Source organism: Sturnira hondurensis, unplaced genomic scaffold (assembly GCF_014824575.4).
Source record: "Sturnira hondurensis isolate 20B ecotype Veracruz unplaced genomic scaffold, ASM1482457v3 Scaffold0007036, whole genome shotgun sequence".
Lineage (NCBI taxonomy): Eukaryota > Metazoa > Chordata > Mammalia > Chiroptera > Phyllostomidae > Sturnira > Sturnira hondurensis.
In genome coordinates this window covers 5601547-5617889 of record NW_028079667.1, presented here as the reverse complement: position 1 = coordinate 5617889, position 16343 = coordinate 5601547, and the positions used below count along the sequence as shown (strand labels likewise).

The 16343-nt window shown below is 43.1% G+C and overlaps 1 protein-coding gene across 2 annotated transcripts in view; it reads left to right on the top strand.

The window, feature by feature from the left end:
- The first annotated feature begins 2560 nt into the window (after window positions 1-2560).
- LOC118990412 (ras-GEF domain-containing family member 1B-A) overlaps window positions 2561-16343 on the top strand; it is a 397813-nt gene continuing 384030 nt past the window's right edge. For both annotated transcript variants that reach the window (XM_037051043.1, XM_037051042.1), the window contains exon 1: window positions 2561-2952. In XM_037051043.1, coding sequence (XP_036906938.1) covers window positions 2884-2952 — 69 coding nt within the window. In that variant the 5' untranslated portion in view covers window positions 2561-2883. The remainder of the gene's footprint in view (window positions 2953-16343) is intronic.

Genomic DNA, 16343 nt, shown 5'->3' with positions numbered 1-16343 from the left:
ACTATCTTCAAACTTTCCTTCTGTTCCTCATTATCACCACACTCCTTCTCAAGTCCCACTCCGCCCGGATAGACATTCCCTTTCCTTTGCCACCTTTCCGGATGCAGTATCATATAATGCAAAAGTACAGACTTGGTCGGCAGCTGTGCTAGATTTGATTCCTGGTTCTGCCACTGACCTGCTGTGTGGTGTTAGACAATGTTTTTGATTCTCGATTCCCACATTTAAGGTAGTAGAGTTGTAGTGACAATCGAGTTAGGTGACATGAGCAGAAAAAAAATGACAGCAAACCTGTATTGAATTTTTAATATAAGTATCACAAAATAAAACACTGCTCTAAGGGACTAAAAGGCATGCATTTATTTATTCCTCCAAACAGACAGCTTCCATGGCTTTCACCCTGGTGTTACTTCTGGGGTTACGTTACTTTACGTGGCCACACTTTAAAGGTGTAATAAAGGTGTAATCAGTTGGTTAGCCAGGGGGGCCTAGATATTATAATTATATAATCACACGAGCTCCTTAAAAGCAGCAAGTTTTCCCTGGCTTGTTGGCCAAAGAGAAGGTCAGAGGGGTTTAAAGCATGAGAAGGACTCCATGCAGTTGCTGGTTTGAAGACAGAGGGGGTCACACAAGAAAAGAGCTTGGGCAAGCTCCAGAAGCAGAGGGCCAGCCCCAGATAACCAACAAGGAAACAAGGAACTGGGCTCTGTCAACAACCTGAATGAGTTTGGAAGGGGATTCTTCTCAGAGCCTCCAGATGACAGCCCAGCTGGCTGGCACTTGGCTTCAGCCTTGTGAGTTCTTAAGCAGAGAATTCACTTGAGCCCCCACTCAGACTTCTAATACACAGAATTGTGAGATAATAAATGGGTGTTGCTTTGAGATGCTAAGCTGTGATAGCAATAGAAAACTTATACAAATCTTATATAGTAGCTACCTTTATTATTATGCTCACTTAGCAAATGAGGATATTGGGCACAGAGAAGTCACTTGCCTGAAGTCTCACAGCTATTAAATATCAGAAGTGGGATTCAAATCCAGATAGTCTATTCCTCAAGCCCATGCTCTAACCTAGGGACACAGTACTTGAGACAGGTACTCATTGCATATTATTTCCCTTCACTTTTCTTTGTAGTATAGCCCAGAGGTCACCTTTCACTTGATTTTGCTGCTGGAAGTTACCTGGTGCTGTGGCAGGGGGTTCTGGATAAAGACCTACTCCCATGTGTAAGGTCCTGCTCATGGGAGTAGGTCTTCATATATTACAACAAGCCTGAATAAATCAGACACTTTGTTTTTGATAATCTCTTTACTATGAAAAATACTCAACTGATAAATTTTGAGAAGCACGGAGCTGCTATATTCAAGCAAATTTAACGCCTTTGCTTCCCATTTTATTTCCTAAATTCCCTAAATTCACAGTGAGATGGCTGTGCCAGCTAAAATTCTGAAATGAGAATCAGGAAATCTGGACCCACCTATTCATCACCATCTATCCAATCACCCATCTTTTATTCAGTCAAACAAGCATTTATAGAACGTTCCTTCTTACCTGGAATCTCTAACACAATATGACTTGATGAACTATTAGTAACTTTTGTAGCTGGATTTTTTGCATATGATAATAGGTGATTTGACAAAACTTTCTCTAAGGTCTCTGTCACCAGTGCTTTTACAGTTCTTGTATATGTTGTCCTGTGGATTTAACAAGGTAGGGCAATGTTTCTCCAAGTCCAGCCGGAGCTCTACCTCCATCAGAATCTCCTGTGGTGCCTAATGAAAACACAGATCTGGTTTAAAACAATCTCCAGGTTATTCTCATGCACACTGAAGTTTGGGAGGTACAGCTATAAGGATGCTGTATATATATATGACATAGGTCTTGTGTCCTACTAGTATCTCCCTTGTTTACAAAAGATGAGCCTTGTGGGTTTGGAAAGAACAACACGGCCACACCTGTCTGTTATGTTTCCTGGCCAACCCATCCTCCCACACCCCAAAACCCCACTCCAGCCTAGGCCTTGGGGGTAGCAGCGACAGTGGTGATCAAGCGTATCTGGCCTACCTGTGCCTACAGTCACCTTTCCCCTTCTGGGGCTTACCTGTGCCGGGCCCTTTCTGTAACGAGGGTTAACTTAAGATCGGGAAGGAATTCCTCCTCTCAGGCTTCAGGAGCCTTTTCCCTTCCGAAAGGGAGGGTGAGGCTGACGGTGGACGGTGGGGGAGAGCCCCTCTGGGCAGCGGGCGCCTTGCAGCGGTAACTGCCTGGGTCAAGCAGCAGCCGCAGCCGCAGCAGCGCCCATCTACCTCCATTAGTAAGGAGGAAGGGACACCGGGGAAGTGGGTCAGCCCTGAAGGGCCCCCAGGGCAGACCCTCCCCCCACCAACGCCTCTCACGCCTCCGGCTACGGTAAGGCCTCGGCTCCAGCCTAGCGGTGTCGCGCTGGAGTGTCTGCGCCAGGGGCTGGGCCAAATGGTGCCTGCGCCGCGGTGTCCGCCCGCTGCCCTTGCCCGCACGCGGCCGTCCGCCCCACGGCGCCGTTGGCCCTCCCGCCACCCCCTCGGTGGGGCCCTTTTCTTACTATGGTAATAGTGACATTCAGCGGGAAAGGCTAGCGCGGACCGCGGCGCCTGGGATCCCGCGGCGCGGGACGCTGGGTCTGCGGGCAGGACTGCGCGTACCTCGCACCCCGGACTGCGGCGGCCGGGCAGTGAGCTCTCTAGCCCCACCGCCCCCCGTCCCGGCTGCTGTGGGGCAGCCACACAGAATCGGCCCACGCTGGCCCACGAGCTGTGGGCAAGACCTTGCCGCTTGGGCTCCTACGTGTGGAAAGGACAGATCCAGCGCTTCGGGAGGGGACGCAGCCTCACTGCTTGTATATGGCAAAGTTTCTCGCCGAGCTCCTGGGCTGCACGTTGCCGAGCAAGGGCGCCTCTCCCATGTTTGAGGTAGGTGGTAGAGGGTGTGTCCCCGCGGCAAGGGCTGTCTGCAGTGGCATGCGATCCCTGACGGTGGCCCTGGGGTCCCCAGGAGTTGGCAAGTGGTCAGTCTCGAACTTGACTGTTTCCATCAGGATGTCTGGGGTGGGGTAGGGAGAGGATGGCGAGGAGGAGACCTGTAGCCTGAGTTCTTGCTTCCATGAACCGCAGTGAATCTTTTTCTTACCTAGTTGACAGGCAAACTCGTTTTCTGTCAATCTGTAAGAGTTTGTAGAGTTGGTCTCTACCTAAAATGCCAGGAATGCCTGAAAATGAGCAGTACCTGCATTATTCCCTCTCTGCTATCTATGATAGTCTTCCTTTTCCCTTTCAATCTGAAAACATTAGGTCAGAAGGTTTCTACCTTCCTGTCTCCTCCCAGTGCCCTCTCCCAACCCCCTAGTACACCGCAAACTCAAAAAGTTAGCTCATTTCCTCTTCTGTGAATGAGATACATTGGGGATGAGAAGGATTAAAATAGGACTTGCCAAATCAGGTGAACAGATCTCAGTTCTGAAGGCAGGTACATCTTAATTGCTCACACCTGCACGAGACGGCAATGGCGCTGCCGCGAGCATCTCTGCTAGGAGTTATTTATGAGAAGGCTGACTTGCTCGTGGTCCTGGGCGGGAATGGTGGCATCAAGTTTTTAAAAATAGGAAACCTATATTGGCCTCTCAGTAGAAACAGCTTTGCATTGTGTGCAGTCCCTCCCTTACCTCTGTGGTACCACAGGGTCTTTTGTCTCTAGCCACTTGCCCTCCCCAACAGGCTGCCTGACAGGTAAGCCTGGACCAGAGCACCCTAGGTGTGGCCCTGGCCAGGTGAACCTACGCTGCAGCTTGAGCTTGCCACGCAGTCCTCACTGAGCCCCATGGCCTCCCAGCCTCAGCCTCAGGGTTACTCCAGGAGCTGCCTCAGCCCTGTCTGCCTGCGTTTCCCTACTGGCCAGCTGGCTGCAGGGAGGAGAACTTGGTCTTTTCTCTCCTGGGTGTGTGGGAGCTTGTCCTTCAGCAAGGCAGCTCCTGACTAATAATTTCCTGACTGATTGTTGAGTCTCTTCTCACCTCTGGCAGCTGTAGGTGTTCTAACCTCTGAAGTCCTGTGGTCACATTACTTTGATTTTAGAGCTCAGATTGCTCAACCCTTAATCTCTGCTGTGTGACAAATCAGTTTTTAAGCAGGGAGATCCCCATAGTGATAAAGAGGAGCTGGGAAAACAAAAGCAGGCTGGAAGAAAACAGACTGAAATGCCTGGACACTTGGTAGCCCGGAATCTAAAATATAATGAAGAGCCTGAAAAAGCAGTTTTCTAGGCCTGCAGCTGAAATTAGCTGTGTCTTTTGGCAGGTAACATCTCTTTCCTTTTGCTTCTGTGGGATGTCAATGTTAGGTAGCTTTTGGGGGCTGTTTGGGACACCTGAGGGACTCCTTTAAAACTGCTTTTCTTTATGGCTTTCTCTTCTTGAATTTGGATTTTTGTTCTTCAATTACCAAAACCCATACCAAGCTATTTTAATTGTATGCTGTGCTTTTTGATTGTAGATCAGTGTGTTTTTTCTTCCAGTCAATAGATGCTCCACCATGATTTCTTAGAATAATTGGCTCTCAATCAATGGTGGTTGGAGGGGACCTTAAAATCTACTCAGAGACATATGTAGACAATCAAGAAAATGAGTGGCTATTTTTTTCCTTTGAAGAGCTCCAGAAAAAGAGAATCCCCTCGGTCCTTGGTAACTCCTTAAATCTTGCTTTGTGTTATTTTCTACCCATGTAGAGGCAGAAGCCACTGAAGCATTCGCTCTCTCCTTTCTGCAAATGATTGATTTGGTGTTGGCTGAATCAGCCCAAAACACTCTACCCAGGTATCACTTTTAATAAGTGTTGCTGGAGGAGTTAAGTGACCATTGGGGGATCTGTGCCCAAAGAGATGAATAACCGAGTCAGGGATGTGTGCTGAGGATACTTTCCTCTCAGGCAGTAACCCCTTCAGCACACTGTGGGTAAGTTCTATGCATCCAGTAAGGAGAGAAATATGTGAGAAAGATATACTTAAGTCTTTTAAAATATTAATTTCTTAAAAGTGACAGTGCTGGGACGTGAGAAAATTTTAGGCAGCTTCTCATTTCCACCAGATGCTCTAGTTCTAACTTTGGAGGCTACCTCTAGCTTCAGGGAGGTCAAGAGAAGAGATGGATGTTTTCATAGCGAATGGCCTTTGGTTTCATTTTGGTTAGGAGGTGGCTAAGAATGTATTTCTTCCTACACAGGCCAGTTAGGTTTGCACAGAGGAGCTCCTGCCTGAAAGGGTGCTGACTCCCAACAGGACCTCTTGTGTGCTTGCTGTTGTCTGACAAGGGAGGATGGGTGGCAGGTTACAGGGAGCACAGGGGCAAAAAGTCACTGTGGTCGAAAAACAACTCTAGTGTGTTCCCTGCTGTGTCATCTTCAGAGGCTAAGGACCAATGGTGTGCGCTTGAAACATGAGTAGGTCTTCGTGATCATTTTGTTAACCTTTCCTTCACTTTTTCTTAGTAAAGTGTTTACAGACCAAGTCTTTGAGAAACAATTTAAAAATTTCGAGGAAAAAGGCAAAGGACAATAAGTTTACCCCAGCCACGACAGTGCCCCGGGCACTGGGCCAGGCTTTTGGAATAATGTGTGTGCCACACCAGGACAGAGCTTCTGCAGAGAGATAGAGCTGGCTGTGGATTCTGGATGTCTAAAAAGGTGGGGCATTTTAAAGCACACAGGTTGGTGATTTCAGTCCAAGCACATCCTACCTATATGTCCTATTAACTCGGGTGTATGGCTGGCCCTGGCATCCATTTCTTCTCCTTTAAGCTCCAACATATGAATCTGCCCCCACTATCAAGCCTTAGTGCTGCTTATTATTGTGTGGTAGTGATAGTCTGCGACGGGGTCTAGCTCCAGGACAGGCAGTGGCTGGACAATTATGTAACCAGCGACAACTGCTTTTTCCCCTTCCAGGACTCTCACCCTTATTCTACAAACTTGCATTTGTAATCCCACCATCCTTCATCATCTAACCTGGTAGGCACCTTTCAGGGGCCACATCCCTCGAGTAGAACACATCTGGCTTTATAGGAAATGGACATCCCATTCCATGCCACCCTTCAGAGATGTGGTCTTTATAATGATCACACCTCATGTCTACTTTACTCATTTCTACATTCTGTTTTCTGTTCCCACCAGCGTTGCTGCCTAACTGCAACTATAGCTTTAATTTATACATAATCCAGAATAACTACCATTTACTGCCTACTCTAGGTCAGCCATTGTTCTAAGGGCACAATACAGGGTGGGGCAAAAGCATAAAGGTTTCAGTTATTTGTATGGAAAATAATGCAATAATTAATAAATAATAATACAGGAATAAACTCTGTTTTGCATACTCAACTGTAAACCTACTTTTTCCTCACCCTGTATGCATTATCTCAGCTATTACCTCAAGAGACAGGTGTTAACAACCATGTTTTACAGATGAAAAGGTTAGAGAAAGAGGACAATCTAAGCACACGGGTTGGTGGTTTCGGGCCAACCTTAATTTGCTCAGCTCACTCCAGTGATGTGTGCAAGAGTGAGGATCTCGAAGTTCATCTGCCTCCCTCAGCTGTGGTTCCTTTGTGTTACATTTTGTTTTGTTATATTTTTTGTTTTCGACATCAGCTTCAATCCTAGATGTACTCTTTCCCTTTGGAAGTGGGAAAGGGAAACCCATTCTTTCATATTTCCTTTCATTCTTTGACCTTCACTATGTTACCCTTGGAATGGTGAGGTACCTTACTCCTGGAAATGTTCAATCAAAGGCTGATTGAACAAAGAGGAACTGTTAAAGGCTGAAGTTCAATCAATTGACCCTTTACAGAGAGCTTTCAGTTGGGGAGCATTTCTGTCCTGCTGTCTGTCTTATTCCCTAATCCGACTATGAGGTGAGTCTTGTGGTCATACCTGTTTTAGAAGGTATGGCTTTAGGAGGAAGCCAAGGCTCAGAATCATTACACAGATTGTCCAGGGTCACTCACCTACTAAGGGTCTAATCTGGGAGGTAAACCCAGACCTCTGATTCCACAGTATTTTGCCAGACAGCTGCATTGACTTACCTGATCTTTTCCTGGCCTCTGATTGCTGTCTCACCCATTCTGTCTTTTGGATTATTGCCAAAGCCATCTTCCTTAATAGCCTGACTCAACACAGTGCCCGTTTTTATACCCCAGTTTCTTTGGAAGCTCATTGCATTCAGCAGGGTTTGCAATTTCCCTCAAGAGTGTGGTTGCTACCTAATTTTTCTCGTCCAAACTTTCCTTCCTCCTACTGTATTCTTAGTATCCCAGCAACTACCCCGTTTCTCGATCATGTGATCTCACCTCCAAGGTGTCCCTCTGCCTGGAATATTCTTCCTCTAATATTCTCCTGTTGATATTTCCCCTTTCTTCAAGGTTCAGCTCAAATCTCACCTCCAGTCCCACTCCCTTGGGCAATATCCAGCCCTCTTCCATAGTCCCACTGGATATTACTTGTATCTGTTCCCGTGCGAAATTGGACAACTTTCTCTTACAATTTCTCTGTGCTTAAGTTTTCTATCTTCAATGGGGGATAATAGCAGGGCCAAATGCAGGGCAATTAATGCCTAGAAAGAACTCAGAATAGTTTCAATATGCAGTCATTGCTAAAGTCCTTTCCTGTGTGTCTCTGACTTCTTTAGTCTCAAGAACTAAGTATTTTCCCCTTCCACACCACCTTGCAGAATATTTTGCACATAGTCGTGCATCAAATATATGTCTGATTGACCTGATCTTCCAACCCTGATGGTTCATATTTTTTTTGCCCTTTAAGTATTTATTATCTCTAATTCAAATTTAACCAGCACCTTGTATATTTCACTTGCCAAATCTAGCAATCCTATCTTACCTTCCTCCTCCTCCCTCAGAAACCAGCTCCTTGAATTCAGTCCCACTGAACTGTGGGAGTTTGTCTCCTCCTTCCCTTTCTGTAGCCCCTACAGTGACAGAGAGCCCGTCCCAGGATGCAGGAGCCAGCTGTAGGGAGTTGTCGTGGGGCAACTGTCTGTGCCCCCTGCAAGCTTTCCACTGTAAGTGTCAGGGCTGCAACTTCGAGAGGCATATTACTGGCATCCTATTCATTCATTCTTCATGTGTTCACCAGCTCATTCAGTCATTCATTCATTTCACAAATGTTATTAAGTACTGGCTTTGTGCTAGGGACCCCACAGAAGACTTGCTAGAAGCATTCAACTGTTTAGACTGTGACCCACAATAAGAAAGATATTTTACATTGCAATCCTCAATTCATATAACTATTTATACTCATATAACACTGGAAATACTGATATAAAGTTTCAAGAGTAATACTTTTCCTTATGACAGGAGATGTACTATGATTTTTGTGAGTATGCTCTTTCCTTGCATTCCACCTCTTCCAGGCTATTAAGAATTAAATAGGGGAAAGACCCACTGAATTGATTTTATGAGTTGTGACTCATAATTTGAAGAGCAGTGCTATTTAGGATGGTAAGATTCTATTTTTACAGACCAGTTCATATTACGTGATTATCCCAGTAATATACTTATATATTATAACACCATAAATTAGGAAATTTTTGTGGTCTATCTTGGGAAACCAATTACCATGCATGGCATTCTTTTTTTATAGAAAATATTTTCATGGTTTCAAACAACTAACTTAACAGATAACTTCTGATAAATATCATGCCTTTAAATTGGGTAAAATGTTTGGTATGTTACCTGACAATATTTTATGACATTGTGTTTTATTTTGACCACTGTACTCAAATTTCAATTTGTCCTTTGCATCCACTAACAACCACTGTGCCCCACTGACTACATTTTACAGATCTTACCAGTTTTATATTTTAACTGGCCCATCTTTTGTCTTGTGAAGGAAGGTATACTTTCAAGCAGTTTTTCCTCCTCTAATCTGCCTGGTTAAGATCTTGATTTGGTCCATTACAATAACCTTCTTTGTCTGTTTAAAAGAATCATCCACTTGGTCATTGTGATTGGTTTCAAGCATCTCCAGAGTGAACCAGGTGGTCACCCTGTTTTGAAAGCAGATAACTTGCTTGTCTATGGCTTTAACTTCAGTGATTAGATGTTGGTGGATGATGATCATAAGAGAGGAGTTCACTTGGAGAAAATAGCTCCTGTTCCCACAGCTGGGCCATTTGCATTTTAAGCTAATGGATGCTGCGTTTGTCTTGTAAATTCACAATTCAGTTTGTTTGAGGGCCAATTGAATTGCTCTACCACATTTGAACCATTGTATACACCCGGGCAACTCTCCTTTCCTTTGTGTTAGCTGCTTTTAAACTCTGCATGTGGTCCTAAATGCACGCATTTCATTTATAGGAATATTTGGTCCCATTATGATTACATCTGTCTAATGGTTTCTTGCTGAGAAACTGTTACATGTTTTGTTCCTTTTTGTATTTTGATAAGGAAAGGCTCGTGTTTCATATTTGTCAAATGGCCAGTGCTGGCTGCATGTCACAGGGAGCAGGAACAAGATCTTAATTCTTTGATTTATTTCCTTTTGCTTAGTTCTTTTCAATTCCTAGGTGTTCTTGTGTGTTATGAGTTGTTTTACTTTGCAAATCTTTGATGAAATACAATAGGTCCAGTAGTGACGTTTATATTAGGAAAGTTCTATCTACTGAGAGTCACCTAATGAAGTGGCCCATGTATAGTGACAACTTTTATTTATCTGAATTTTGTAATGGGTAAGGACTGTGCTTTCTACCTTAAACTTATTCCAGGCCTATTTCTCCAAATACCTATAAGATATTAACAGTATTCTATGTGCCTGTCACATCTCTGCATTTTCAAACCGAAGTGGAGTATTCATCACCCTCCCTGCAACCAGCTGAAACCCATTTCTCTTTTCTTACTCTATCATCAGCCAAAGCGCCACATATCATCTTTTTACCTACAGTAGCACTGTGGTGCCATCTTTGTTTTCTTTTCATGAACATCCTGTCAGTGACTCCTGCAGATTCTTTCTTGGATTTGCACCTTTCTTTTTCTTCCTGCTACTCTTCATCCACTGATCTGACAAGCATTTATTGAGGATGTACTATGACCAAGGGGCAATAGCGTCTGTAGGGGATTTCACAATAAGCCACTAATTGGTCTGCTTCCCTGAAGTCTCCCTCCTCTCCACCTTCCCCAAATTTGCTGCTAGAATACCATGATGTGTTTTCATTGTCCCTTTCCTACACAAGAGCCTCTAAATTCTGCCTACATTATTTGTAAAGTATTCTCTTAAGTCTCTCACTCTGCCGAGCTAACCTTACCTCCTGCCGTTGATTTCCTTCCATGGATCCTCACACGTCAAATTCAAATTCTTGCCCCTGTGCCTCTGGTGCTTATGCTACTTGTCTAGCGTGTAATATGATGAATGACCCATCCTCATTATTTTCATTCTTCCTCACTACCTAGCCTTCAGGGCAACAGGAAAGTTCCAGCCTTTTATGATCCCCTCCCCAAAGCCATACTAAAGAGGCCAAAAGTACACACGCTGGAGAATGAGGTACTTGGCTTTCAATCCTGGCTCCCCCACTTCTTAGCTATGTGACCTTAAATAAATTACTTCTTCGTGTCTCATTTTTATTTTTTGTAAAGTTGGAATAATAATAGTAGCTATTTCATTGAATAGATATGAGGATTAAATAAGGATTCAAATAAAATACTTAGCATACTATGTGGCCTATTGTAATGAAAAATAATGTATAATAACAATGTTTATTATTGTTATTATTGTATACCTTTACCTTGATTCTAATAAGCCTGAGTTGTCTTTCTTCTTTGACTCTCTGAGAAATAAATACCTTAACATTTTTCTGAATTCTTCACATTGTTGAGCACAGGATAGATACTCAATTGATATTTATTTATTTTGAACATATACCATGTGCTGTTTTAGCAAAATCTGGCAATTAATTTGTTTCTGGATATATTTGATTATATGTCATGAAAATGTGACATCCAGTGTCCTTTAGTGACTTGCCCCTTATCTATGGGATGTATATTGATGCTAACTTAGGTTGTAGTCATATAAATGATGATAATGTACTTTTACATATAATTCTGGCAAAATCAGTACTTGTAAAATGTGCCAATTTTAATAAAATTCAACCATAGGTTGTAATATAATTGAACACAGAGTTTTTTAAAAATTTTCAAGTGGTTTGGAAACACATGTTCTCAAAATAAGTCAAGTGAAGAAAATTCATGCTGTCAATCAAGGTTTTATTTGTCAGATCTTTATGTCCCATGTTGTTGGTAGATAATTCTTGCTGGAAGTCAGGTTAGATTATTTGAAAATCAATTTATTCAAAGAACATTTACCCAGTGGGCTTCCTTATTGAATTTCCAGCGGGAAAGAGGGGGTAATGATACCCTGCTTCCATGGAAACTCTGCTGGATGGCTTGAAAGCATGGGAATTTACTTTCATGGAGATTATTTGAACTTGGCTGGAAGTCCAGTGAGATGCCTACAGAGAGGCACATGGGCTGAAAACTAAAGAGGAGCAGCATTACGAATTGTGAAGAACTTGCACCAAGAGTCTTGAGATCTGGATTCTGAGCCTGGCTCATCTCCTCACTGGATGAATGCTATTGGGGGAAATCTTCTTACCTCTTGGAGTGTCAGTTTTCATAGCTCTGAAATGAAAGTATCACTACTCAATTTGTTTTACTCACAGAATTGATGTGAGGCTCTGGTATGGTAATAAACATGAAAGTCCTTTATAAAATGTCAAGCATTAGACAAATGTGTGTTTCCATCATTGATACTGTAATGAAGAGGACAGAGACATAAGGTGTATCTTGGCATCCTGGTCATGCAGGAGCCTGATGGCAAAGGGACTGTGAAGGGCTGGTATGAATGGTAAAGAATAAAATGCTTCTATTTGAAAGGTTGAGAAGGAAATATAAAGCAGCATATTTTACAACTAGTGTTTTAGGCCCTGTACAATAAGCCTGGGATCTATTTGTATTCAGAGTTTAGTTAAGGAATAAATCACTTAAAAGTTAAACTTAAACTAGGTTTATGACTGAAATTCTACTAGCACTGGGAGGAAAGGGATGGGATTAGGGAGTAGGGGTCGGAGGGTGGGGTAGGGGTGCAGTGTTGCATTCACCAACCGCAAGAACAAATGTTGGAGACTTTCGGGGTTCCAAAGATGTTACTTTATTGGCCAAGTTTAACCTGAGCAGGGGCAAACTCTCCAAAGTGTCCGGAGACACGGTGCCCGCAAGGGCTGCAAATGAGAGTCGCACCAAATGCTTACAGGCTTAGGGTTTTAAGGTGGCGCGCAAGCAAGCTGGATACAGAAGCAGATGTGGCGGTTAGCGGTTGGCTCAGGGGCACAATAGGGTTACTGATTATTGGCGAGTTAACTCGTGCACTAGCTCGTGCTCCTTTACTTGATTGGTCAGTTGAGCTTGTGCACAGGGGTAAAATTTCCCTCCCTAGTAACTGTCCAGATGGCTATCTGCCTGACTAACCTTGTTGCTCTTACACCACATCCTGGAACACACCCTGCTCTTCGGGTGTGTCCCGGAGCCTCTTTGCGTTAGTTAGTAAAACACCTTTTGCTTCCTTACAGCAATGTTCTGGCTAGTTCCCCTTTGCCCTCAACATGCAGTAAGGGGTAGGAATGGGGATGAGCATGCAGACATCCAGGACAGAAGGCAAATTGCAAGGAGATTCTGCTGCACCAGACCCAGAAACAGGGTATGAGAAGCTAGGATTTTAGATCGCAAAAACGTATAGTGGTTGTTGTGTGAACTTTCTTGCCTTTCCCTCTGTCCCCTGAGAGCCTAGCTACCCTGTGCCAGAAGAAAAAGAGCTTGACATATGATGGATGATCCAAGCAACTCTGCTGTGGGTCCATTTCAGAGAGCGGAACTCCAAGGAGTCAGCCTTTTCAGTGTACGGGGAGCATTGATGTCCTGGGCAGAGCAGAAATGGGCAGTTTGCTGCGGAAGCTAGCAAACTAGGCACACAGGTGATAGGCACACAGGTGATAGATAGGCACACAGGTGATCTGGAGCCAGCATGGTCCAATGGCTGGTTCAAGAGCTCACGTGATGAAGTTATCCCCAGAGCACATCAACTGGTACCAAGGGAAGAGATTTTTGGAAGAGAATATGTTGTCTCAGAATGTGGTTGGGGTTCTGTGGCTAGAAAAATTCGGGTGTAAATAATGACTTCATTTATAACCTCATTTGGGTACATACAATTTGCTCATATAATCTTGCCAGTTTTCTTCTTTCCTATTTCATTCTTGAATCAGGGTGAAATCTACTCCACCTCAAGCCTTTTTATCCCCCAACAAACTTTTCTTGGTGTTCATTTTAACCAAATTCTATATGTATGAAAATGTGTGTCTGTGAAGAGAAAGTGAGGTGGTGTGGAAGAGGTCAGAGCTGTATATGGGCAGAAAAGCACACAACAACTTGCCCCTGAAATGGCTGCAGTGATGGCCATTTCAAATGGCTACTGCATCATGGTCAGTGGCTAAAGTGAACCCAGCAATCTCACTGATTTTATTGGTCAATTTTGCTCCAAAACATTAAATATATTTATATATGTGAGGCCAAACAGATGAGACACTTCCCAAGGGGTTAACAAAGCAAACTTTCTTCCTTTTGAGTTTCTCCTATGCCTCCTTGCTCTCCTGCAGCCTAGGGAGGCCCTCTCTGAGTCTGTGACATCGCTGTGTGCGATTCTCATTTTTTGCATCTCTGAAAATAGAAACTGATTTCACTTTTTTCGCATGTATAAAGAAATAGTGCATCTGATTTCACAGGCCAGAAATAAATGACTGGAAAGCATCCAGCCAGGCTCTGGGGAAGCCCCTAAAATTATCCTCTGCCTTATGGACTGTCCAGATTGTATGTGTGGCTGGGGAAGATGGGGGAAGGAAAGCAGAATTTGGGGAATAAAATTTTCTCGGGCCCAGATGCTGTGAATGAGTCAGATGGCTGGGTGAGTACCCTGATGCCGACTGTGATTTTTAGGAATCCACTCCCTCAGTGCCAGCTTTGAATGTCCAAGCAGCTGGGCAGACCCCCTGAGGTTCCTCATTAATGCAGCTCCCTTTCTGCACATTGTGTGAACTTTCCTTATGTGCGAATACTGCCTAGATCACGGGATTTCTCTTCACTTACCTCATGTTGCATCTTTGATTTGCAGTTGCTGTGGGTTAAAATGACTAAGACATATGCCTTCCCTTAGCGGAGTTGATGGAAAATAAACCACAATAACAGTTCTTTAGAATTTATCAAAACATCCTATGTACATAATTTTATTAGATATGAAAGACAGTAGGAGGTTATTTTACTCTATTTACAGATAAAATACTAAGGAATGAGAACTAAAAAATATTAGCTATTGGAAAACAACTTGGGTCTAAATTGTTCAACAGCCTTGGAGATAATAAAAATAATTTATCACCTTTTTCTATATAAGTCTTCCTCCTTAATAGAATTAAGAAGACAGCACTATAAAAACACCGTCAATTGAAACCATCAGTATGAAATTCTTTGAAAATCATAAAGTAATAAAAAAAATAAGGTATCTTACCTCAGGTACAGTTTGGCACAAGAGTGCAGGTTATGCCTAAATACCACAAAATAGTGTTGTAATTTAAATTAAACATTCCATCCTTTGTAAAGGTCCTTCCCATTTCGGAGGCATTTCCTAAACCCTTCTTTGCCCCAGAAAATTAGCATGAACCCCACCTGATATCTTTAATCACCCCCGTCTCTTCCTCGAGGTTCCTTATATCACTGAATGAAGAACTCCCAAGCCGTGAACCATAGAGAACAGATAGATTTTTCTCCACACACAAACCATTCCTAAGGTAGACAGCACATTGGGTGGTTGCCCAGGATTTTATGTTACAGGGTCTCCCGTCCTGCTGGCTGAGATTATTATTATCAATAGAAGAGAATAGCTGACAAATTCCATGGCACAGTGCTGTATAGTCTTTGAAGTGCTTTAACTGATCTTAAACAGCTTTTGGAGCATTATCATCCATATTTGACGGGTTTAGAAGCTTAGGTTCTAAATCTGAGGTTCAGAGAGAGAAAGTGAATATCCCAAGATAACCACAGCCAGCAAGTGATGGAGCTGGGACTTCAGCTCTAGATCTTCTCCTTCCGAGTCCCCTGTTCTTTCCAGGGCAAGCCAGGTGTTCACTGTGACAGCCTCACCAGCATAAGGAAACCGTTGATTCTCCTGTACGTTAGTCATCTCCGTAATAACTCCACCATCACCAAGGGAGAAGCACGACACTTCCTACCCCCGTATCTTTGGTGACATTAAAGGCTGGCCTTGCATGATGATCTTCTAGAGTTTAAGTTAAATCTCTGTTGTCACTGGTCACTTATTATTTGTGTGACCATAGGCAGGTTACTTAGCTTCTCTAAGCTTCAGTGTCTTCATCTATAAAATGAGGACACTGGTTATTATGAGAATGCATGTGCACTTGGCCAGGCACATCGTTAACATTAGATATTACCTTTGTTCTTATTAATTTTTGTTTTCCACTTTGCGGTAGGGCTGGATTTTCACTTTAGCCTGGCTCTTCTTGTGTTAATTTTTTGGAGTGAGGTGGATGAAGTGGACATGTGGTGGGAGTAGGAAAGATCTGAGAGAAGGTACCTATTATATATCGTGTCACTAGCCCACACTAAAATAAAATTAGATGCAGTAGCATCAGTGGTGATAAACGATTGGTTTGATTATTTTTTATGGGTAAATACATCAGTTTTTACTTTTCTTTCTGAAGTCTTTTGCCACTACATACTGTGCTATACTGACTAGCCATTGAATAAGCATTTATTTAACCCCAATTGTGGGTCCTATTCATGTGCTGGCTACGGTAGGATTATAACAGAGGACTATTCCAAGCTGAGGTCTGGGAGGAAACCACTATGTCTGTTCTAGGGAAAAGATTTTATAGGTTAACTCTTTCTCGAGAATGCCTTTAACTACTGTGACAACCATTTAAAATGTTTTCCGAAAGGAGTCAATTTCAGAAGAAAGTCTGTTCTGCCAGATTGATGCGATAAATAGGCAGAATAAGTTATCATGTGTTTTACCACTTTCCTGCGAGACACAAGCAATGATTGAAAATGGTGAAATGGTGGGATTATGTCTGAGGTCATAACAGATGTAAAACCTTTGGAAAACTATGCCTCTTTATTGGATTTTCTGATTTTGTTTTGTAGTGCCTTAGGCAAGTTACTTTCTTCACATATAACATGCTCCAAATAAAAATATTTCAT